At 38.9% G+C, this 25,641-nt stretch overlaps 1 protein-coding gene across 14 annotated transcripts in view; it reads left to right on the forward strand.

Annotated features, from left to right (window-relative positions):
- Positions 1-431: 431 nt before the first annotated feature.
- The window catches only part of PSPC1 (paraspeckle component 1), a 100,797-nt gene continuing 75,587 nt past the window's right edge, over positions 432-25,641 (forward strand). For 12 of the 14 annotated variants that reach the window (XR_010410084.1, XR_010410089.1, XR_010410086.1 and 9 more), the window contains exons 1-3: positions 432-985; positions 7,579-7,880; positions 22,369-22,464. Coding sequence is in view for 6 of the 14 variants with exons in the window: in XM_064586324.1 (XP_064442394.1) it covers positions 620-985; positions 7,579-7,880; positions 22,369-22,464 (764 nt within the window). In the remaining 8 variants the exon portion in view is untranslated. The remainder of the gene's footprint in view (positions 986-7,578; positions 7,881-22,368; positions 22,465-25,641) is intronic. The other 2 variants (XR_010410090.1, XR_010410091.1) reach the window with 1 other exon arrangement.

Here is a 25,641-nt window from a genome sequence, read left to right on the forward strand (position 1 = left end):
TAATAAAAACCCTGCTGTTGAAACGGGCAGAAATAAATGTTTTTACGTGTTCCAATTACTGGGAAATATCTTCTTATTCAATGCTATGCATAAAATCTGCAAGTTTTCATTTTTCCATAGTCATTGAGAATTGAGCTGGATATTTAAAAGAATATAGATATTCCCCAAATCATTGTGTTTTCACACGCTGGATGCACACATAACACAATTTTTCTCACGAGTGCAACCCAATAGTCTGCTAATTTAGAAGGATGGGAAACCGCATTTCGCGAAGCCTAGAAGGTGACTCGGCTCCACAGCGCATTTAATATTGTGCTCATGCGCATGCTAGTTATCGTGCCGTTGGCGCCAATAATGCGCAGGCGCGGTGGCTCCGGCGCCGGCCTTTGCGGAGGGGCGGGGCTTACAGCTGGCGTCTTTTCTTGTAACTGCGGCTGGTGGCAGCGCCATTTTGAACGTGCAGCTACCCGGGCCGTGAGTCCTACTAGGCGGGGCAGCGCGCTAGGCGACCTCGCTGTCTTCTCTGACTTTTTCCTTCTATATTCCGTTTCTCTAGGTGTATACAGAGATACGCTATAGCTCTAGAATTATATCCAGTATCTGAAGTCAACTCACTAAGATGATGTTAAGAGGAAACCTGAAGCAAGTACGCATTGAGAAAAACCCGGCCCGCCTTCGAGCTCTTGAGTCCGCGGCAGGCGAGAGCGAGCCGGCGGCCGCCATGGCCCTCGCGCTGGCGGGGGAGCCGGCGCCACCTGCCCCCGTACCCCCGGAGGACCACCCCGATGAAGAGATGGGATTCACCATTGACATCAAGAGCTTCCTCAAGCCGGGCGAAAAGACGTACACGCAACGCTGTCGCCTCTTCGTGGGGAACCTGCCCACAGACATCACGGAGGAGGACTTCAAGAGGCTCTTCGAGCGCTACGGCGAGCCCAGCGAGGTCTTCATCAATCGGGACCGTGGCTTTGGCTTCATCCGTTTGGTGAGTGTCGGACCTGGCTGGCGGGGTGTGAGGGGAAGGGGTCGTGAAGGGAGGCCCCTGCGAGGAGCCGGGCGCCGCCGGCAGCGGTCCACGTTCCTCAGCCGCCTTGGAGAAAGCCCTTGTCCCAGCTGCGGCCTTTGCTGTGGCCTGTGAAAATCGCGGCGCCTCCCGCCCTTATCTTTCCCGCCGCGCTGGATTGTCCTTTCACCCAGAGCGGCGTTTTAGCCCGGTATTTCCGATTAGCCGGCTCGGTTTCCCGTCGCTCCGTGGTTGCTGTCGCCAGCGTTTTCTGCTCTGCGCGCGTCCGGCTTCGCTTGCCCCGCGCTACATAGGCTACGGCTAACCCGGCCCAATGGGGTTAAGTTCTCTGATTCCGACAAGGGTCAGGAACGTTTTGGGGTGAGACTTCTTGCAGGCACAATTGTGTTAAGGGAAATGAATTAGATATGAATTTGGAACGGAAGCTTCGGTCTTACCAGAAATTTCATTGGGCAAGGAGGACCAACCGGCGGACTCGCTTCTTAAAAATTGTCCAAATCATCTCCTTGATTGCAACCAGACTTGCATGTTTAACGGTAAACCATTTTGTTTCTCCTCCACCTCAGCGCAGCCCACCTTTAAACTGCCTAGTTCTTAAACTCTGCGATATTGGGACGGTGTTGAATTGTTACGTATCTAGTGTAGGATGCTCTCTTCCTAAACATTCTGGACGTTTCCACGTTTTTGCGGGGGGGGGGGTATGAATTACATACTGTTTTATATTTTACGTGCACATTTTAATGCTAGGAGAGTATATATTTTACTTTTTAGTCTAAGTCTTAAAAGTTTTCCAATAACATGCAAAAATTGTGCCTCCCTTACATTTTTTATTTTAATTTAAACAGCGGGGGTTTACTCTTACAGGCCAAAATATCTACTTTATTCGGTTTTCCTATGTGCTTTGTGGTGAATTCCATCAGTGTCAGTTATACAGCTTTACTGTAATTCGTATTTAGGTGCTGGATTTTTTTTCCAACAAAATATTTTTCTTGGAGACTTTTTACACAAGGGCTTATTTGTGTTGTGTTGCCTTTCTAGTTTGACCCTCAAATTTTATGTGCATGGCAGTTTGTGGAAGCTTTCTTATTGGAGTTGTAACATTGAAAATCGGGTTCTCTTCATGATTGGCCAAGGCAAAATTTTAATATGTAGATAGAATTGATTGTAATTTAATGACATTGTATTTTTTAGGGAGAACATTTGAACATTTAAAATCTAAATGGCTTCAAGAGAAGGGTAAATCTTCATAGGGTATTAAGATCTGGAAATTTCCTTAAAATTGAAGTTAAGTAATCAGTGCGTTTTGAACACAAAATTATAAATATCTTTTGGACGTTAGAGAAACAGACTGTCATTTGGTAAAATTATTTTTAATACAATTCCAAAAGTTATGTTAAAGGAACTTAGGTTTCTACAATGAGGTGTTTTAGGCAATTTTTAGTAAACTTTACAAAGGTGTTATTTAACATTTTCATACTCTTTAGCCTCTGGCACCCTGTTGGTCTGTTCTAAAGTTGACATTCTGGAGGAAGAATGGTAGGACTGCATTTCCTTTTGTTTGGGAAGCCTTACACTTAAAAAATAAGCCAATAGTAAACATTTTGACATGGAAAAAATCTTTTTCCTTCTCTCTTTAAAGCTACTGATAATCCTTTTTTTCCTTTAACGTATTAGCCTTGTCCAATAGAACTTCTGCAGTGTTGGAAATGCTCTGTGTATGTGCTGTCCAATGTAGTAGCTACTAGCCATATGTGACTGTTGAGCACTTGAAATGTAGCAATTGTGCTGGAGGATTTAAACTTTAAATTTTACTTATTCTTAAATTTAAATAGCCATACGTGGCTAGTGGATATTTGCTTTTAGTTTCTTTTAAAAAAAAGTCTATGGGATTATGAAATGGGGAGATGAGAAGGCCCTTGTCTGCTCCTTTGGGATATGCTCCTCCAAACCTATCATGCTGTATTTTTTGTGTAGGAATGTTAAAAATATGTCAGTGGGAAATTAGAATTTAGCTTACAAGATTTGGCTTTATGGATAACTTTACTGTTTAATCTGAGCTCTATGATTAACAGGTACATTTAAAAGCCTTAAATATTTCTGAGCTCTTACATACTTTTTCTACCTAGGAAAATCATATAGTGTATACCTGATTTTGAATGTCAGTAATGGTGTAGTGGCTATAGTATGCAGTGGTGGTGTAGTGGCCCTATAATAGTGGTGTAATTTTATTTGATTTCTATTTTTAGAAATACTTTGTTCAGTTAATCTTTAAAATTAAATAAATTTTTTACAGTGGTGGTTGTAGTTTTCCAGTTAATTGATGAGGTGAGACATTTTGGAGATGGTGTAGGGTCAGCATTGCTAGTATGTAATGGTGAGGAAAAAGAATTGAAGCGGCGTTTCCTTATAAGGTCCTAATCCATATTGTAAATCCACGGTACATTAGGGTTGAAATAGACTGTGTTTAATTTAGGTACATTTTGTGGAATTTTAGACCAAAAAGCTTCTTTTTTAGGTTTTGAGTGGTTACTGACATTAGATTGGCTAAATTAACTGAGAACTTGTAGTGCATTTTTAAAAAAGTTTAAGTAATCTCTATACCCAGTCAGGGGCTCGAACTGACGACCCTGAGATTAAGAGCCACATGCTTCTCAGACTGAGCAGCCAGAAGTCCCAGTGGTGCATTTTAAAGCTAGTTTAATATAGTTAAAACTGGTATAAGTTTGACCTGAACTCTGTTTCTGCTTTTATCTCCCTCCTCCCCTACTTTTTTAGCTTTAGTAAACTAGACTTCTGAAGCGGTGATTCACAAAACTGTGGTTCCTTTCCAGCAGATTCACATTTCTCTCTAGTGTACGCAGATGGCCACTTATATTATTTTCCCTACCACTCATGCTAGCAATGCTGACTGACCCTAGACCATCTCAAAAATTGTTAACTGAGAATTTGTTAGAAATGCAAATTCTAAGACCCCACCCTAGATTAGATGTACTGAATCAGAAATTGTGGGGTTGGGGCTCAATAGTCTTGGGTTTTAATTAGCCCTCCATGTTATTTTTATGCTTGCTAAGGTTTGAGAACCACTCTTGTAATTAAAGAGTTACAAATCAACCGAATTTACATTAATTTAGCCTTTGGGGACTAAACCCTCTCCCCTTGTGTTTTTTGTTTTTAATAATGAAATGCTGTGTGCTTTTTTTTTTTTTTAAAGATTTTATCTATCTATTTGCCAGAGAGAGACACAGCGAGAGAGGGAACACAAGCAGGGGGAGTGGGAGAGGGAGAAGCAGGCTTCCCGCCGAGCAGGGAGCCCGATGCGGGGCTCGACCCCAGCACCCTGGGATCATGGCCTGAGCCGAAGGCAGACGCTTAACGACTGAGCCACCCAGGTGCCCCAATGCTGTGTTCTTCTTAATGGAATGTCAAATACTGAAAAAGATGTTGTAGAATCTCCTTAGTGGGCCTGTCCAGCATATAATTTAAAGTGCTTTTTTAGTTCAGGTAATTTTCGTATTACAATTTTAATTCTAGTGAAAGATTGCCCCCTAACACATTAAATGTAATCACTGTTAAACTTGGTGTGATTTTTCCATAGCAAACCATACTGTACACATTTTGTGATTTGAGGTTTTCATTTAATATCTCTTTGACATCTTTTCATATCACTAGATTGATTTTTAATGACCATATTGTATTTCACAGTGTGAATGGACTGCTAGTTACCCAGTCAACTCTCTGTTGATTGACTTGAAGGCTATTTCCATTTTGCATCAGTGGATTTCCTTGGACTTAATTAATTTAGTACTCTTGCAGTGGTCAGTTTTAACCACTAGCGAACAGTGAGAAAAGATCAGGTGCTTTGAAAGAGCCTTTCGAAAGGGTCCAGTGGACATCATGAGATCCTAATTCAAGTGGTCTCTATCTTGGGGTAGTCACTTAGTTTCTTGTTATTTTTTGTATTCCTTTAAGTTAAAAGCCTATAGTTTTACTTTTTATGCAGAGTGATGCAGGGACACTAGCTGGAAGGAGGGACTTACGATGTATTGGTAGAGATTATGAATTCTGTATAGATCTGGGGGCGAGTTACTTCAACCTGTCTAGGCTTATTTCCCCATATGTGAAGTGGGGATAGTAACAACCCACTTTGTAAGATTGTTGATGAGGATAATGTGTGTATTTATATATATATACATGTATATTTATATAAAATAATGGCTAGCATATAGTACCTACTTAGTAAAAGTTACCTTGTTATCGTTATTCTGCGGCATGAAGTAAAGAATCATTTCAAACACATAATTTTAATTGATTTTACAGATAACTGTAGTACACATTTACAGCAGTGGTTCTTAAATGGGGTGGTTTTGCTTCCCAGGGGACATTTGACAATGTCTCGAGACATTTTTCGTTGTCAAAAGTGGGGGTGGTTCTACTGGCTTAAATCTCCTATAATGCACAGGACAGCCCCCCACAATAGGAATTATCTTGCCCATAATGTCAAGAGTGCTAAAGTTGAGAAACCCTGATGTAGAATTATTTAAAACCATGAAAAGTACAAGCTTTGAAGAAGGATTATGGTATTGAAAATTCCTGACAGCATAAACATTTTATTTGGCCCCAAAATACTAAATATTGAATTCATTGCCAACTGTAAAAAAAATTACTTGATTTAACATAAAAATTGGTATTTCCTACTTCCCTTGGGGGAAAAATATGTGATGTTGTGAATATACGTGACTGAATCTGAACAGGAGATGCCCTCTGGAAGCACTCTTCAGTTTTATTTCATTTATTTATTATTTTCTTAAGATTTTATTTTTAAGTAATCTCTACTCCCAGTGTGGGGGTTGAATTCACAACCCCGAGATCCAGAGTGACACGCTTTACCAACTGAGCCAGCCAGGCGCCCCACCACTCTTCAGTTTTAGAAAGTCCTCACCGGTTTTCTTTATCCTCCTACCCTTAAACATTTACTCTGAAAAAATTTCAGATATATAGCAATGAACATCTATCTAGATTGTCTAAGTTTTGTTACATATGTTTTTTTCACTTATCTATTCATCTCTGTCTCTGCCCATCAGTTCTTGACTTTTTGAACACTCTGGCATGCTTGTCATTAACTAGAGTCCAGTATTATTTTTTGAGGTATTTGAAATCTGCATACAGCAAAATGCACAAATTATAAGTGTACAGTTTGGTGATTTTAGACGAATAACATTTGTTTAATTCAGATTCCTATCAAGATACAGAACACTATCATCACCCCCATGAAATTTCCTCATTCCTCTTCCCATTCCCAGTTATACCCAACAGCATTTTAAAATCTACCTCTCAGAGTTGTTGGATTATATGACATACTAGGTACAAAGTACCTGTCCCTTGTTAGATATTTATTGAATGCTTGCAGATACTTTTAAGAATAATTTAAAAAAAATTTAAGAGTAATTTTTATTTACTTATTTATTTTTGAGATTTTATTTTTAAGTCCTCTCTGTACCCAAGCTGGGGCTTGAATTTACAACCCTGAGATCAAGTCACATGTTTTACTGACTTAGCCGGTTAGGCACCCCAAGAGTAATTTTTAAAGATAGCTATTTTGAAAATCTGTAAAAAGGTTAGATTCATTTGTCTTTGTAACATTAGTTCTGTAGATAGATTTTTGCATTAGTGCAGTAATTTAAATGTCATGAATATTTTAGGGATTATATAAGGATCTATTGTGACCTTAAGACTTTTTTCATAAGACAGTATATTTGTTCTCTTACAAATCCATATAAAACTTCTTTCAGTTCTCTCTGGAGAGTTCTCACAACACAAAGAAAAAGAACATGTCTATATTAAACTTATCAGTTTGTTGATAATGTTTAGATGTCTATATTCTTGAATTCTTCAAGTAGGAAGTTACCTAGTGGTTTCAGCAATGAATGTATTTTCTAGTTTATAAATGCGTGTGCACTTGATTCTCTCTATAACGGAGAGAACTCTTACAGCCCATGATTGTACATGTTTGCTTCTCAATATAATGGAGAAATGTGTAGCCCATGAAAGTATTTCAGAAGTGGTTAACAACATCTGATAGTAGTTTTCATAGATGATATAAAAAAGAAAAAGAGAAGGGGTTTTTTCTGGCATTGGAGAGGTGGGATGAGGTGGGATGTTTTATTAAGATATGAATATCAAAAACATGGAATATATGAGAAATTATTCTGTTTTCAATAATAGCTTCCAGTAACTGGTGCTTGGTCTCAAAAAGTATGATTTTCTTTTAATATATGGAGGAGATTTTAAAAAAAGATCTTGCTTCGAATATTTAATAGCTGGTAATTTCTGAATAGATAATCTTTTAGTGATGACTTGGGACATTGGGGTATTTAAACATACTTATTTTTGAATAATTAATACAATGCATGTAATACCAAAATTGAATGACACAAAAACAGAGTGACTCTAACAGTCATTTTCCAAAAGCTACCCAGCTCTTCTCCCTAGAAACCACTATTTAAAATTATTTGTGTTACTATCATCTTTAAAAAGTGATTTTTCCTCCTAAAAAGGAATCCAGAACACTGGCTGAAATTGCAAAAGCAGAGCTGGATGGCACCATTTTGAAGAGCAGACCTCTCCGAATTCGTTTTGCTACACATGGAGCAGCCCTAACTGTCAAGAACCTTTCGCCGGTTGTTTCCAATGAGCTGCTAGAGCAAGCATTTTCCCAGTTTGGTCCTGTAGAGAAAGCCGTTGTGGTTGTGGATGATCGTGGTAGAGCGACAGGAAAAGGTTTTGTAGAATTTGCAGCAAAACCTCCTGCACGAAAGGCTCTGGAAAGATGTGGTGATGGGGCGTTCTTGCTAACAACGTAAGTTTTAAACATCTCATCATCCTTCTGTGCAGTTGCAAATGGGCTTCTCTCTGTTCTGAACTTCTGTTTTTCCTTGTACAGTTCATACTGTCTTGGCATATGGTAAGTAGGTGTTGAATAAATATTCACTGAATATAAATAAGAAATTTTTGTGTATCTCCAGGAGTCAGGAGTCATACTTCAGACTTCAGTGTATTGATTCATACTTGAATCTTAGAAATGTATTCTTTTATGATTTTCATTCAGCTGACTGAATGTCTGTTATATGCAGAGGAAAATTTTATATTTAAATAATGGTTGAATGACATTTTAATCAACTTTTTAAATGCTTTTTTTTTTTTTTTTAGTTTTAGCAGAACTGGATTTATTATGTATTGTTAGGTTGTTTACAGAATTTCTGGAAATTCAAGGGAATCAAGCTTTGTTGCTATGCTTTCAGCAGAGATACAGCTAAAAGAAATGCCCAGCCTCTTCATGAGATTGATAAATGCATAATTTTCATGAATTAAAATGCACCCAATTTTAAATGTAGAACTCAGTGAGTTTTAACAAGTGAATGTACTTATGTAACTTACAATCACAATCAAATAGAGAACTTTTTCATCATCCAAACAAGTTCCTTTGTGTTCTTTTGCAGTTATTTTCCACCCCTTAATCCTGTCCTACACACAGCTATTGATCTTTCTGCACTCCTGTAAATTAGTTTTGTCTTTTCTAGTTATTTCATGTAAATGAAATAGTATGTACTCTTTTGTGTTTGATTTTTTTTTTTTTTTTTAAGATTTTATTTATTAGGCAGAGAGCATGGGCAGGGCAGAGGGAGAAGGACAGGCAGACTCCCAGCTGAGCAGGGAGCCTGACTCCGGGCTCGATCCCAGGACTCTGGGATCACGATCTGAGCTGAAGGCAGACAGTTAACTGACCGAGCCACCCAGGAGCCACCTGTGTTTGATTTCTTTGGCTTAGCATAATAATTTATGAGATTTCACTTATACCATTGGATCAGTATTTTGTTCCTTTTTATGGCTGAGTTCTGTTCCGTCATATGGACATAATCACAGTTTGCCCAGTGATCTAAGGGTGGGTGAATGTTCAAGTTGTTTCCAACTGTTGACCATTTTGAATCAAACTACCATGAACATTTGTGTAAAGGCTTCTTGTGAACATTATGTTTTCATGTGGCTTGGGTAATATTTAGGGGTAAACGGCTGAATTTTCAACTTTATAAGAAACTGCCAAGTTGTTTTCCAAAATGATTGTATCATTTCACATTCCTACCAGCAATGATGAGTGGGAGAGTTCTAGTTTAGTTGCTCCATACTTTCACCAACACTTGGTATTTTTAGTCTTTTGGATATTCTAGTGATAGGAGCGTCTCATGGTGAGTTTAAATTTTATTTTCCTAACTACTAATGATTAGCATCTTTTCATGTGCTTTTTGGCTCTTTTTATATCTTTTATGAAGTGTCGGAATTTTTTGCCTATTTTTTAATTGGGAGGTTTGCCTTACTGAATTAAAACATCTGGCTACAGGGGCGCCTGGGTGGCTCAGTCGTTAAGCATCTGCCTCCAGCTCAGGTCATGGTCCCAGGGTCCTGGGATCGAGCCCCACATTGGGCTCCTGCTCGGCGGGAGGCCTGCTCCCTCTCCCACTCCCCCTGCTTGTGTTCCCTCTCTCGCTGTGTCTTTCTCTGTCAAATAAATAAATAAAATCTTTAAAAAAAAAAAATCTGGATACAGGTCTGTTTTATGCTGATTTCTCCCAGTCTGTGGCTTGCTTTTTGATGTTCTTAATAGTGTTCTTCAGAAAGCAGAAGTGAAATATAATTTATGATTTTTTTTCTTTTATGATTTGTGCTTTTTGGATCCTTTTATGAAATTTTTGCCTTTCCCAAGGTAGCAAAGTTTTTCTTGTGCTTTCTTGAGACATTTTATAGCGTTTTTATTTATACCTGTGGTCCATTTTGAACATGATGTGAGATAACAGTTCGTTTTTTTTCATACATATATCCATTTGTTCCAGCAGCAGTCATTGAAAAGATTATGATATCTCCTTTTTTATCTTTTATCTTTATCAAAAATCTTGGCAAAAAAAATCTGCACTATATTTTGTTTCATTGATCTGCGTGTCTATTACACCAATACTTTTTTTTTTAAAGATTTTATTTTATTTTATTTTAGATATTATTAGAGAGAGTGAGCATGTGAGAGTAGAACGGTGGGGGAGGGGGGGGTCGGGAGCGGCAGAATGGAGAGGGAGAAGCAGGCTCCTGCTGAGCAGGAAGCCCCTGAGCTGAAGGCAGATGCTTAACCGACTGAGCCACCCAGGCGCCCCTTAAAGATTTTATTTTTAAGTAATCTCTGCACCCAGCATTGGGCTTAAATTTACAACTCTGAGATCAAGAGTTGTATGCTCTACTGACTGAGCCAGCCAGGTGTGCCCCACACCAGTACTGTACTTTCTTAATTACTTTATGCTAAGGTTTGAAATTAGGTAGTATCACCTAACTTTTTTCTTTTTTCAAAATTGTTCTGGGTATTCTTGTTTTGTATATCCTTACTTATTTTATCTATCTACCTATTTATTTCCCAATTTGAGTATAGTTAATGTACAATGTTACATTAGTTTCAGATTATTTTTACTGATTTTATTTTATTAAAAAAAAATTTTTTTTAAGATTTTATTTATTTGACAGAGAGAGACACAGCGAGAGAGGGAACACAAGCAGGGGGAGTGGGAGAGGGAGAAGCAGGCTTCCCGCCGAGCAGGGAGCCCGATGCGGGGCTCGACCCCAGCACCCTGGGATCATGACCTGAGCCGAAGGCAGACGCTTAATGACTGAGCCACCTAGGCACCGCTATTTTTACTGATTTTAAAATCAACTTGTCAATTTAAAAAAATTCTGCTGGGCTTTTGATTGAAATTGCCTTGAGTGTATAGGTCATTCTGGGGAATATTGACATCTTCACAATACTGACTTTTCCATTCCATGAATGTGGTGTATTTCTCCATTTACTTAAAAATACTTTAAGTAATTATAATAGTCATTAAACCTCTTGCCATATTAACATGCCTTTCCTTTCAATTTGCCCATGACAAAGTTCTTGATGTTCATCCTTAGTCTTTACACTGGATTTAGTGTAAAAGTTCCTTAGTTGATTATTGTATTGATTCCTTTTATCTCTGTTAGTAGTAAAGTGTTTCCATTTGGTATATTATTGGTTGGGATCATTAAAATATTTTAGGGTTTGGGGGACTGGATACAAACAATATAAAACATCTTGTTTTTGGCCCCACAGCTTAGTTTGGTGATTTGTAAAGCATTTTCAGTTTGTTTTGGACTGTTAACCATTCATGCTAAAACTGTAATTCATGTTACATCTGTTTTACAGCACTGCCAGTTTGTTCCTTCAGAGACTTTTTGGTCTTGTTCCCTTTGCTTAGAGAATGCTTGTTCTCCACATCACAGGCCTTGTTCCATTTTATTCACCTTTTGCTAAATGTTATCTTCTCAGAGAAGTAGTTTTATCTTCATATAGTCATCCCCTCCGCAGCGTCACTGATACTCTCCTCTCCCAATTTATTCTTTGTCATAGCATTTACTGTTTTAATTTGTATGTCTTTCTCTGCAGTAGAATGTAAGTTCCATGAGGGCAAGGGCTTTGTCTTGTTCAACACTATAATCCTAGCACCTGTGTTCTTTTTTTAATTAAATTTACTTTAAGTCCAGTATAGTTAACATACAGTGTTATATTAGTTTCATGTGTACCGTATAGTATTCAACAATTGTGTATCTTACTCAGTGTTCATCAAAATAAGTGTGCTCTTAGTCCCTTTAACCTATTTCACCCATTCACACCCCCCGCCCCAACCATCTGTTTGTTCTCTGTAGTTAGAGAGTCTGCTTTTTGGTTTGTCTCTTTTTTCCCCTTTGTTTTGTTTCTTAAATTCCACATATGAGTGAAATCATATGGTATTTGTCTTTCTCTGACTTACTTTGCTTAGTATTATACTCTCTTAGCACCTGTAGTCTCGTAATTCCTGGCCACAAAGTAAGCTAGTAGTTATTTAATGAAGGAAGGAAGGAAATAAAGCAATAGGCAAGGCATGTGATTAGTATTTTTTCCACTGCAGGCATTGGGAAATACTTATGTCCTCCAGGTAGCATTTGGAATAATTTAAAAACAGTTCTGAGGGAATGGACAAGGTGTTGAACATTGTATTATCTGTCATACTTCACAATCATAAGCATGGTGGATTTTCATAGCACTGTTCCGTTTTTCAGAGGAGAAAACCGGCTGAGAGATGTTAAGTAATTTGTAATTGCACAACTAATAAATGGTGGATTTTATTTATTTATTTTTAAAGATTTTATTTATTTATTTGACAGAGATAGAGAGCACAAGTAGGCAGAGGGAGAGGGAGAAGCAGGCTCTCCGCTGAGCAGGGAGCCGGACGTGGGGCTCGATCCCAGGACCCCAGGATCATGACCTGAACCGAAGGCAGCCGCTTAACCGACTGAGCCACCCAGGCGCCCCTGAATGGTGGATTTTAGTCTGACATCGTATCCCTTGCTTTTCATTTTGTGCTACAGGTGGAATTTTTTATAGACTATTCTTGCTCCAAACTTTGTTTTTAGTTAAACCTTCTAATGGAACCCAGGATGCTCTTTTCCCTGTTTGAATAGTTGGTATCAGCTGAAATGTAACTTCATGTAGAGGAATTTCCTCACTGCCTTATCTAAAGTGGGCTCCCACTGTTAATTCTTTCTGACAGCATTGTGTTTTTCCTTCTTAGCTCTTAAAAGTATTTGTTTACTCATTCTTTTTTGTTTGTTTTGGTCTTTTAGAACACTTCAGGGATGGTGGTGTTTACTCTGATTCTCTAGCCCCCACGTACGGTCTTCTTGGTACATTTTGGGTAATCAGATATTTATTGACAGACTGAATCTCAGATATCAAGGATAATACAAGTGATTTATAGGAGTGGTATCATAGGGATTTAGAACTACACAGGAATTGAGTAGGCATAATGCTAGCTGCTCACTACTTAAATTTCTCTCTCTAGTTTTTCTTTTTTTTTCTTTTCTTTAAAGGTTTTTTTTTTTAAATTATTTGACGTGGGGGCGGGGAGCACAAGGCAGAGGGAGAAGCACATTCCCCGCTGAGCAAGGAGCCCAATATGCGGCTCGATCTCAGGACCTTGGGACCACGACCCCACCTGAAGGCAGCAGCTTAACCGATTGAGCCATCCAGGCACCCCTGTTCTGTTTTTTTTTCTTTTTCCTAAAGACCATTACAGGTTAAATTAAATCAAGATACAGCGATTTTACCATTTGCCAACTGATACCCTAAAAATGATGTTGGGGTTGTTTCCGTAGAAAGAAGCAGAAAAATGTATATTTCATTTTTTTTTGTTTAAGATTTTATTTATTTTAGAGAGTGTGCACGAACAGGGGGAGAGGGACTGAGTGAGAGGGAGAAGCGGACTCCCTGCTGAGTGCAGAGCCCTACATGGGGCTCAGTCCAGAACCCCGAGATCATGGCAGGAGCTGAAGTTAGATGCTCAACCAACTCAGCCACCAGGTGCCCCGTATGTTTCAATTTTAGTTAGAAAAAGACATTTTAGCTTTAAAGCAGCCCTTTAATGTTGCTGTATATGGTGTCTACATTCTCTAATTGTTAGCATTTTGACACGTTTTATTTCACTATATACATATAGTTGTGGATTTTTTGTTTTTTGGCTAATTCTTTTGAGAGGTACAGATGTCATACTTTATCCCTGAATGCAGTACTTGATATGCATCTGTTAAGAATATTTTCTTAAGGCGCCTGGGTGGCTCAGTCGGTTGAGTGACTGCCTTCGGCTCAGGTCATGATCCTGGAGTCCCGGGATCGAGTTCCGCATCGGGCTCCCGGCTTGGCGGGGAGCCCGCTTCTCCCTCTAACCCTCCCCCCTCTCATGCTGTTTCTCTCTCGCTCGCTCTCTAATAAATAAATAAATAAAACCTTTAAAAAAATATATTTTCTTAAAAGTTACAATATAATTGTCATACTGAAGAAATCTAATATTTATTCAATATAGGCATACCTTGAAGATACTGCAGATTCACATCTAGACCAGTGCTGTAAAGTGAATGTCACAGTAAAGTGTGTCAAATGAATTCTTTGGTTTCCCAGTACGTAAAGTTATATTTACACCTATAAACTATAGTTTATTAAGTGTGAAATAGCATTATGTTTAAAAAAAGTGCATGCCTTAATTAAAAAAATATTGACTGGTTGATGGTTGCTGAAGGTTGGGGTGGTTGTGGCAATTTCTTAAAATAAGATGATATTGAAATTTGCCGCATGAATAGTCTCCCTTGCAGGCAAGATTTTTCTGTAGCTTGTGGTGCTGTTTGATACCATTTTACCCACAGTAGAACTTCTTTCAGAATTGGGAGTCTGTCCTCTCAAACCCTGCTGATGTGTTACCAACTACATTTATGTAATATGCTAAGTTCTTTGTTGTCATTTCAACAGTCTTCACAGCATCTTCACCAGGAGTAGAGTCCATCTCCAGAAACCACTTTCTTTGCACATCCATAGAAGCAGCTCCTCATTCGTTAAAGTTTTACCATGGGATTGCATCAATGTGGTCCCATCTTCAGGCCCCGCTTCTAGTTTGCTTGCTGTTTCCACCACATCTGCAGTTACTTCCCCCACTGATGTCTTGAACCCCTCAGCTGAAAGGCATCCATGAGGGTTAGGTTAGAATCAACTTCTTCCAAACTCCTGTTAATGTTGATAGTTAGACCTCTTCCCGTGCTTCCCATGAAGCACAAATGTTCTTAATGGCATCTAGAATGGTGAATCCTTTCTAGAAGTTTCTCATCTGCTTTGCCCAGATCTATCAGAGGAATCACTAAGGCACCTATAGCCTTATGAAATGTATTTATTAAATAATAAGACCTGAAAGTTGAAATTGCTCCTTGATCTGTGGGGCTGGAGAATGGATGTTGTGTCAGCAGGTGTGAAAACAACATTAATCTTGTTGTATATCGCCATCAGACCTCTTGGGTGACCAGGCGCATTGTCAAGGAGCAGCAATATTTTGAAAGGAATCTTTTTTTTCTGATCAGTAGATCTCAGCAGTGGGCTTAGAATATTCAGTAAACCACGTTGTAAGTAGATGTGCTGTCATCCAGGCTTTGTTGTTCTATGTGTAGAGCACAGGCAGAGTGGATTGAGTGTAATTTTTAAGGGCCCTAGGATTTTCAGAATGGTCGGTGAGCATTGGCTTCATCTTCAGGTCACCAAGCTGTGTTAGCCCCTGACAAGACAGTCAGCCTGTCCTTTGAATCCAGGCATTGACTTCTTTTTTTTTTTTTTTTAAGATTTTATTTATTTAATCATGAGAGACAGAGAGAGAGGCAGAGGGAGAAGCAGGCTCCTAAGGAGCAGGGAGCCCGATGTGGGGCTCGATCCCAGGACCCTGGGATCATGACCTGAGCTGAAGGCAGCTGCTAAACCGACTGAGCCACCCAGGCGCCCCTCTTTTTTTTTTTTTTTTAAAGATTTTATTTATTTATTTGCGAGAGAGAATGAGATACAGAGAGCACGAGAGGGAGGAGGGTCAGAGGGAGAAGCAGACTCCCCGCTGAGCCGGGAGCCCGATGCGGGACTCGATCCCGGGACTCCAGGATCATGACCTGAACCGAAGGCAGTTGCTCAACCAACTGAGCCACCCAGGCGCCCCAGGCGCCCCTCTTTATTATAATTTTTAAAGTAATCTCTATGGGGCTTGAACTCATGACCCTGAGATCAAGAGTCACATGCTCAAATGACTGAGCCAGCCATGGGCCCTGAAAAAAATTTTTTATTTTATTTTAATTTTTATTCTTTTTTAAAGATTTTATTTATTTATTTGACAGAGAGAGAGAGACAGCTAGAAAGGGAACACAAGCAGGGGGAGCAGGAGAGGGAGAAGCAGGCTTCCCACAGAGCAGGGAGCCCGATGTGGGACTTGATCCCAGGACCCTGGGATCATGACCTGAGCCGAAGGCAGACGCTTAACGACTGAGCCACCCAATCGCCCCCTGAAAAAAATTTTTTTAAAGGGTGTATATACCACAGAGGCAGTAGACTAGTAGTTCCCAGAGGTTCAGGGAAATGGGGAATTGATAGCTAATGAGTTTCGGGTTTCTTTCTGGGGTGGTGAAAATGTTCTGGCATTAGATCATAGTGATGGTTATACATACTAAAGCCCTGAACTCTGCACTTTAAAATGATGAATTTTATGGTGTGTGAGTTATATCTCAATAAAAGTACAAACTGAAGTTGCAAACCCCACATCTGTTTATGCAGAGCATTCGCTATGCATCTGTGCTAACAGCTGTTCAAAATTTATAAGTAAATTTAGCATATAAATGTATATTTATATTCTATAAATAAAAGAATGTAGCAAATTGTTAAAAAGCTCTTGTTACTTCCAAGATTCCTTTTCCAGGTGAGTAAGACAGGATTTGTCTTAATTCCTCCAGCAATTAGTTGAGACAACACAATGAAGTGCTTACTACCAAGTGAAGTTGAACTGACCCCAGTGGTGTGTGCAAAGGGTTGGTGGAGTAGAGGGTAGAGTGTTTCCGCTACCTGGAAGATACCAGAATTTAGGACCCCATGAAGGAAACAAACTTAGATGGTTTATATTCAACGTAAACCACATTGTACAGTTTTGCACAGAAAATCAGCCTTTTCTTTTAGGGTGGTGGCATAGCTGTTTTAGGCCTATTTTCTTAACTTTTTTTGTATACAAGTGATTGTTCCATTAATAATTTTTTTATAACTTTCCTATTTTATACTCCTACTTCAAAAAGATTACTTTTCTATCATTTTGTTTGCTTCATCACATCTTTCCATTAAATGGGATTCTTTTAGATTCAGAAGAAATGTTTCTTTTTTTTTTTTTTTAAATTTATTTGACAGAGAGAGAGACACACAGCGAGAGAGGGAACACAAGCAGGGGGAGTGGGAGAGGGAGAAGCAGGCTTCCCGCTGAGCAGGGAGCCTGATGCTGGGCTCGATCCCAGGACCCTGGGGTCATGACTTGAGCGGAAGGCAGACGCTTAACGACTGAGTCACCTAGGCGCCCCACAGAAGAAATATTTCTTTAATAAAAACAATATTGTAATATTGCTTTTGCTTATATAAATAGGAAACACAAGAGTTATCTAGGCATACCTGCTGGTGGTGGAAGTATAAATTGCTCCTTAACCTTTCCAGAAAAGCACCCTTAAGCCTTATAATATGGTCAGTGTCAGTTGGGTCCAGTTTTAGTTTTATACTTTCTTTTTTGAGAAGTCTTAATTATTTGTAGAGATAATATTTTATTATTTCTTAGAGGTCCTCAAAAGAAAAAAAAAAATATTTAAACTTACTTATTTTCCTTAAAATTTACCATATGGGTCCATTGGGTCATTTTATAATTAAGATAATATCAGGGCCTAGTCATTTTATTTTTCCTCTATCATAAAACATCTTATTTCATCATTCTAAGAATTATTTTGTCATTATTCTTCAATTCTCAACTATATTAAAGACTAAATTGAAAAAGTCCTGCAAAATGGTATATATCTACAAGGATTATGTAGCAGTGAAACAGATTGTCATCATTACATAATCATTTTTTAATTCCATACGCAAAATGTTGCATCATCTTTTAAGCCATTATGTTTTTAGTACTGTATATATAATACCTTGTCTCACACTTCTGCTTTTTTTTTTTTTTAAAGAAACTTTTTTTTTTTTTTAAAGATTTTATTTATTCATTTGAGAGAGAGAATGGGAGAGAGAGCATGAGAGGGGGGAGGGTCAGAGGGAGAAGCAGACTCTTTGCTGAGCAGGGAGCCTGATGTGGGACTCGATCCCGGGACCCCAGGATCATGACCTGAGCCAAAGGCAGTCGCTTAACCAACTGAGCCACCCAGGCGCCCTCACACTTCTGCTTCTAAAGAGATATTTGAACAAGTGAGGAAAGGTCAGTCACAAATATGTTAATCTTTATGTACCATTTCAGAAAACATGGAACCCTTAAATGTCCACCAATATGTATGGTTAAAAAATTATGGTGCATTACATACATCTGAAATGGTGCCATTTTTTTATTGAGTGATAACAGGATGTCTGAAGAAAGCTTGGATAGGTGATTCATTTTATGTAAAATTACGTATATCTAGCAGAAAGGAAAATCTGAAGAGATGTTTATGGAACATGATCAGAGATCCCTTCCAAATGATAGGATTTCCCAGGACTGACTGACTTCTATAAAAGTTACTATGGACAAGTATCAATATTACAACCAAACTAATGATTGGTTAATTTGGGGGCAAAGGGAGGAGAAGAAAAACTGACTCCAGATTTAACATTAATGGTTGACCAATTTGATTTGCTTCCTTTTAGTCTTTTTTTCTATGAAGTATTTTCCTATATTTATAAAAAGTAAATAAGTAATTGTATCTATGCACAGAATTTAAGTTAAGGTTTTAAAAATTTTTTTTGGGGCACCTGGGTGGCTCAAGTTGGTTAAGCATCCAACTTTTTTTTTTTTTTTTTTAAGATTTATTTATTTCACAGAGAGAGACACAGCGAGAGAGGGAACACAAGCAGGGGGAGTGGGAGGGGGAGAAGCAGACTTCCCGCGGAGCAGGGCGCCCAGTGCGGGGCTTGATCCCAGGACCCTGGGATCATGACCTGAGCCGAAGGCAGATGCATAACAACTGAGCCACCCTGGCGCCCCAAGCATTCAACTCTTGATTTCAGTTTAGGTCATGATCTTATGGGTTGTGAGATTGAGCCCCTGCATTGGGTTCCAGCTCCAAGCTCAGTGGGAGTGTGCTTGAGATCTCCCTCTGCCCCTCCCCTCACTTGCATGCATTTTTTCAGATAAATCTTTAACAACAGAAGATCAAAGTGAAATAAGATGTATGAGATAATGGACAAGGGGAATTTTTACAGGGAGTAGTGCATACAGTGAAACCATAAGTGTTCACATTTTAGCATATAACCCAACCCAAAAAAATAAATAAGAGAATCCCTTAAGGGCTTCTCTTGAACACTACACATGGTCTCTTTGTTTTACGTAATATGATGAATGTGGTTGTGACTGACTGATCTTTCCTCACTTATTCATGTATCTCTTTAGAAATGAAATTCCAGGAACAAGGTATAAATATATAATGTTTGTATGGGTCAAGTTTTGTCTCAGGGCTGTATTCACCCCCATGTCTTAAGTGTGTCTGGTGGCCCATATTCATATGTTGAAAATTGAAAATTTATAGTTATAAACTCAACATTATTTGAGAGTATAGTAGAGGTGTCATTATATTCTCTAATTTTGTTCATTTCCTTGACTTCATAAAATTAATCTTGTCAATTCTAAGTAATTCTGTCATGTTCTGAGTGTGATTTACTTAGTATGTTTTCCTTCTTGAGTCTCCTTTTCTGATTTTTCTCTTGGGGGATAGTGGCCTTCTGGTATTGAAGTGGGGGGGGGGTGAGTTTGTCTTTGTTGGCTTCTGCTGAGGAGTTCTTATCTGGCCCTATTATTATTCTGATGTTTGTGGTCCTGCAATGGCTTCCATTGGGTAAGTAGTCAATATAGTGCATCTTCTTCTGTTTGTCCTTGGGCCTCTTTGGGTCCTCTTACGGTTTCAGGAACTCTCAGCTATTTTCTTCTACTTCATTGGGTTGCATGTGATCTTTGAGGCTGTATTTACTCAGTCTTTACCACACTTCACTTTTTTAGATGTTGGGATATGAGTTATCACCCTTGAAATTGAGGCTTGTAAGGCTCTTTTCTTTTGGGTTTCCACTCAGTTTATCTGAGGTTTCTATAATCCCCTTGTGTCCATCACCCCAAGGTATTCCACACCTGCTTCTGTTTCATTTTCTGTCTAAAATGTCTTTACTAGTGGGGTGCCTGGGTGGCTCGTTCGATTGAGCGTCTGCCTTCAGTTCAGGTCATGATCCTGGGGGCCTAGGATCGAGCCCCACATCGGGCTCCCTGCTTAGTGGGGAGCCTGTTTCTCCCTCTCCCTCTGCCATTCACTCCACTTGTGCTCTCTGGCTTTATCTCTCTGTCAGATAAATAAATAAAATCTTTAAAAAATATATTTAAAATGTCTTTACTAGCCCAGGAGTCATTTTTTTAATAAAGATTTTATTTTTAAGTAACCTCTATACCCAACGTGGGGCTCAAACTCAAAACCCTCAGGTCAAGAGTTGCATGCTCCACCAACTGAGCCAGCCAGGTGCCCCCACCCAAGGAATCATTTTTAATAATCATTTTTCTTTCTTGCTCTCCTTTTTTAAAAAAGATTTTATTTATTTGGGAGGGCAAGAGAACGTGGGAAAGCAAGGGGAGGAGCAGAGAAAGGAACAAGCATACTCCATGCTGAGTGTGGAGCCCGTCATGGGGTTCAGTACCATGACCGTGAGGTCATGACCTGAGCTGAAATCAAGAGTCCAATGCTTAACCGACAGTCGAGCCACCCAGGTGCCCCAGTAATTTTTTTTTTTAGATATTTTATTTGACAGAGAGAAAGACATCGAGAGAGGGAACACAAGCAAGGGGAGTGGGAGAGGGAGAAGCAGACTCCCCATGGAGCAGGGAGCCCAATGCGGGGCTTGATCCCAGGACCCTGGGATCATGACCTGAGCCGAAGGCAGACACTTAATGACTGAGCCACCCAGGCGCCCCCCCAGTAATCATTTTTAGTAACAGTTTAGGATTTAAAGTCTCTGTTATTCTCAGGATCTTCATTTATTTGTAAAGGGAAGCTTTTGGAATCCAGAAAACCCCTTCACCTCTTAGCCCTTGTGTTAATGCACAGATTTACTACTGCAATAGATTTACTATTATTTGCATAGTGAGAGACTGATAGCAAGGGAAAAAAAAATTTAACTTAGGCAAAGATCTTTTATTTTTGGTTAGGCTTACGTAGTTCCAAAAAGTAAACATAATTAACAAAACACAACTACCAGAGGAGATGCTCTGGTATCAGTGGAAGGCACTAACCATAAGAAAGTCTGATACGGATCTTCATGTACAGATGCCAGTTTGATTCTGTCAAATGAATATGCTTTATTCATCTGTCTGTGTGTGAGGCGGTTGGGAGGCAGGAGCAGGAAGAAACCCAGGGTTTAGGCAGCCAGGCCCTCCAGGGGTATTATTACAGATGACATGAAGGTGATTGTGTTGATAGCAATGGTAACAGTCCCAGCTGTGATGAGGGTATCAGCAACAGTGTGACAGGATCTATAAATCCTTAGTGCTTCTTTCTCATACAGCTGATCATCCCTGATCCATTCCTTGGACAGGCCACAATATCTTCTTTGACAAGAATGAATCCAGTGCATTCTTTTATCACTGAAAACACACCAGTCTTGGTATTTGCTAATTTGGAAAAATGGTAAAAATACTTTTGCATCATTTTGGAAATGAATCCAGTCTAAGCTACAAGAAAGTGTATTGTTAAAAAACATACATGGGTACTTTCAGTGGTGGTGGTTTTAAAATACTGTGCTTGGCTATAAAAGCCTTACAAACTTAATGAATAATAGCAAGGAAATTTTAATATCAGTATATCATCTGATACCTATTTCATTTCCCTGTTTTGTCTTCCTCAATGAGCTTTTCCATCCTTTTGTTTTACTTAGGAAAGTAGTAAAGAAGGAACATTTACAAGTCATATCTTTCATCACCCACTCTTGCTTCCCCCTGCCCCCAGCCTCCACCTTGAACGTGTCTTTGTCTTCTGGCTCCCCTCCTTCCCTTTTGCTTAGCTGCCTGGCTGCTTGGCTGATGTATTTTAGATGTCATTTTAGGGTGTTTTTGTTTTTGTGTTAAGATTTTATTTATTTGCCAGAGAGAGCACGCACAAGCAGGGAGAGGGAGAAGCAGGCTCCTCACTGAGCAGGGAGCCCAATGCATTTCTCGATCCCAGGACCCTGATCATCACCTGACCTGAAGGCAGATGCTTAACTGACTGAGCCACCCAGGCATCCCTCATTTTAGGTTTTAGAAAGACTTTTCTGAACAAGACTTGGTTAGACACAGGGAGGCTGGGAGGTGGGAATTTGAGGTGGTGGGATATGGGGATGATGGTTCCACATAAAACATGAATTAGGTACTCATTCTTTTCCATCATAATTTGTAAAAGTTAACTACAGTGATTATGCAGGTTCAAAGATGTTGATTTACTCTGTCGTCTTGAATGGGGTATGCTCTAAAAAGCATTCATCTTTGTCTGACTTAGATGTTTACTTGTATCTGATGCAGTAAATGTTTATTGACTCATTTTAAGAGTATATGTAGTAACTTCTGAGACGTTTTTCTCAAGAGAGAAATTTCCCATGTATATACCTTGGAATTATTATAAAGAATTTCTAGGGAGATGTTAATTCCAGACACTGCATTAAACTCTTAACAATTTTACCTACCCAGGACCCCTCGTCCAGTGATTGTGGAGCCTATGGAGCAGTTTGATGATGAAGATGGCTTGCCGGAGAAGCTAATGCAGAAAACCCAACAATATCATAAGTAAGATTTTATTAATAAAGACATTTTGATATGTGATATCAAGGCTATTATATCACATCTGTTATCAAGTATTGTTAGATTATAAGGTGTTCTGTTCAGTCATATAATCTGGTTAATAGAGTGGCCTGGTCTACATGAATGTTACTCTTCTTTTATATATGGATAGAACATTAACTTAGAATTCTGAGTCTACTTTTATAACTGGAACAGGTGTGGGTAGGTAAAACTAACATATTTGCAAGCATGAATTCAACAAATACTGGAGGGCTTTTGTGCTAGGCACTGTTCCACGTGTTTTCAGTGCAACTTTGAACTGTTTTTGCCTTCCTACTGCTTATATTTCTGGTGGTGGAGTTATACAAGAAGTAAGGAACCAAAAATTATAAAACATGTATTAGGGGCGCCTGGGTGGCTTAGTCGTTAAGCGTCTGCCTTCGGCTCAGGTTATGATCCCAGGGTCCTGGGATCAAGCCCTGCATCAGGCTCCCTGCTTGGCAGGAAGCCTGCTTCTCCCTTTCCCACTCCTCCTGCTTGTGTTCCCTCTCTCACTGTCTTTCTGTCAAATAAATAAATAAATAAAATCTTAAAAATATATATATATTAAATTGTGAGAATTACTATTTAAAAAACTCACATAAGGTGTAAAGGCTTAGATCAAAGTGTATGCATATTTAAAGTTGATTAATACTGGCAGATGGTTTTCCAGGAATATACCAATTTACATTCCTTGATGTATGTATAAAGGTATTTTTCTTCATCATGACGAAAAGATGGATGTATGATTTTAAGATTTGATAGCCTTTGTTCAAAATGATATTTTATGCGTGTTATTTTAATTAGCGTTCTTTTAGTGCAGTTGAATGTTTTTCTTTGTAGTTGATTTAAATGAGAAATATGAATGCTTGTTATATACCTGCTGCAGGAGATGTGTCAGTGAACAAAATAGGCCAGAAATTCATGCTATGTGGGGGGTGGTAAGGAGGGTAAACAATAAAATTAGTAAAACAAATGCAGCAGAAAGACAGGGGAAAGTGGATGCTGTGGAGCAGAGTAGTGTGTTCTTTGTACAGGTGGTTTGGGAAGTCTACCTGAGAGGGTGACATTTGATTAACAGCTTGAAGGAGTGGGGAGGAAGAAGCTAGCTATGTAGGATCAGAAGTGGGCTGGAATAGAGAGAATAGTGATCTCAGCAGAGGAAATAGTACCTATAAAGGCCTTGAGGGAACTCTGGCAAGTTCTAGGAACAGTAGAGAGGCCAGTTTAGCTGGAGCATAGTGAGTAGGGAGGGAAAATAGTAGGGAGGAGGTAGAAATAGGACCTTGGGAGGAGTGTAGATTGTTGTGCCTTGTTGTGCTGAGTAGTGACTTAATCCCAAATTCAACAGTAGCTTTTTTGGCTCCTGTTTTAAGAACAGATTTGTAAAGAACCAAGGGTGGAATTGGGGGGATAGTAAATTAGGAGCCTGCTGAAATGGAGGTCACAGTGGTGATGGTGAGAAGTGGTCAGATTCTGGCTATAGTTTGAAAATAGACTTTGGGTTTTGCTGGTGGATGTGGGAGAAAGAGAGTTAAAAGCATGATTATGTGGTTTTTGGCCGAAGTAACTGGAAATATGGAAATTGCTAATGATTGATCTGGAGAATCTTATAGGAGGAGCATTTTGGGGGGAGGAAGTTCAGGAACCTTGTTTTAGACATCTTAAGTTTGAGATGGTTTCCAAAACCCAAGTGGAGATGTCAAATAAGTAGTTGGATTTGCATCTGGAATTTAGAGCGCTTTCTGAGCTACACTTACCACATGTGATAGATAACTATGTCAAAGGACTGAACCCTGGAATACTCCAGTATATAGAGTTGGGGAAGCATAGAAGGAATTAGCAAAGACAAGAGTGGAACAGTCATTGCTGTAGGGGGATCAACTGGCAGTATGTCCTGGAAGCAAGGGAAGAAAGTATTTTAGGGGAGAAGGATCAGTAGTATAATCAGTTGTAATTCAGGACCGTTTTAATTTCTCATACAATGCTGTTTTTCAAAGAATTACTATGATTTCCTAGTCACTTGACTTTTTTTCTGGTTATAGTTTAGCATTACAAATTTGAACTAGAGCATACTTTTGGATTCAAGAATTAGAGAACTGGAATTATAAGGGTGTTACAAAAAGTGGAATTTATATACATATAGAAATATTCATTTATATAATTTACTTAGCAAACCTTACAAGATCTCATATTTCCAGTTTTGCTACTAAAGAGTTATGCTCAGAAGGGAATGTTCACAAAGACTAAGTGCTATGGTTCAAATTTAGTTCTAACTCCTCAAATCCATATTGTTTCAGTAGTGTTTCCCTTGGAGAAAATGAAGATTTTTTAATATTTGTGATTATAGTCAAAGTCTGATTTTAGGAACTACTGACTAATAAATAATTCTTTCAGAAAAATGAGTAGGTGGTTGATCTCCCCCATTCCTTTCCTTTTTCCAGTCAGTGTTTTAAAAGAAAATGTCTGTCTTGTTTTTTAAGTATAGAATACCAGATCATGGTTAACTTTGATTTTCCTGATGTACCTCTGAAAATCTTTAAAGCTCTTTCTTGTTACTACATCTTTTTTTCTGTGACAACCTCACCTTTTATCTCCCAAATTTGTCTCACCTGCGCATCTTCCCCTCCCCACCCTAAAATAAAAGTTAAAATTTAGGATTGCAAGGCCTCTATACTTTCATTGGTGGGATAGGGATTATGTTTTTACTAATATTTATTTATTTATTTATTTTTAAAAGATTTTATTTATTTGACAGAGAGAGACACAGCAAGAGAGGGAACACAAGCAGGGGGAGTGGGAGAGGGAGAAACAGGCTTCCTGCGGAGCAGGGAGCCCGATGTGGGGCTCGATCCCAGAATGCTGGGATCATGACCTGAGCTGAAGGCAGACACTTAACGACTGAGCCACCCAGGCACTGCTACTAATATTTTTTAATAGAAGCTATTATAGGCAAGAATAATTGAAAAAATTCTTTGAATTTCAAGTACATTCATAGATCATTATTTTTTAAAAAAATTTTTTGGTCATTTGTTTGCTGATCTTTTATTCATTCATTTAAGAAATAAATGTTAAATGTATACAATGTGCCAGATACTGTGCTAGGTTCTTGAGGTACAAGAATTAACAGATATATTTATAAGT

Source organism: Mirounga angustirostris, unplaced genomic scaffold (assembly GCF_029215605.1).
Source record: "Mirounga angustirostris isolate CCGP_5_RB_7025 unplaced genomic scaffold, mMirAng1.0.hap1 SCAF_3, whole genome shotgun sequence".
Taxonomy (NCBI): Eukaryota; Metazoa; Chordata; class Mammalia; order Carnivora; family Phocidae; genus Mirounga; species Mirounga angustirostris.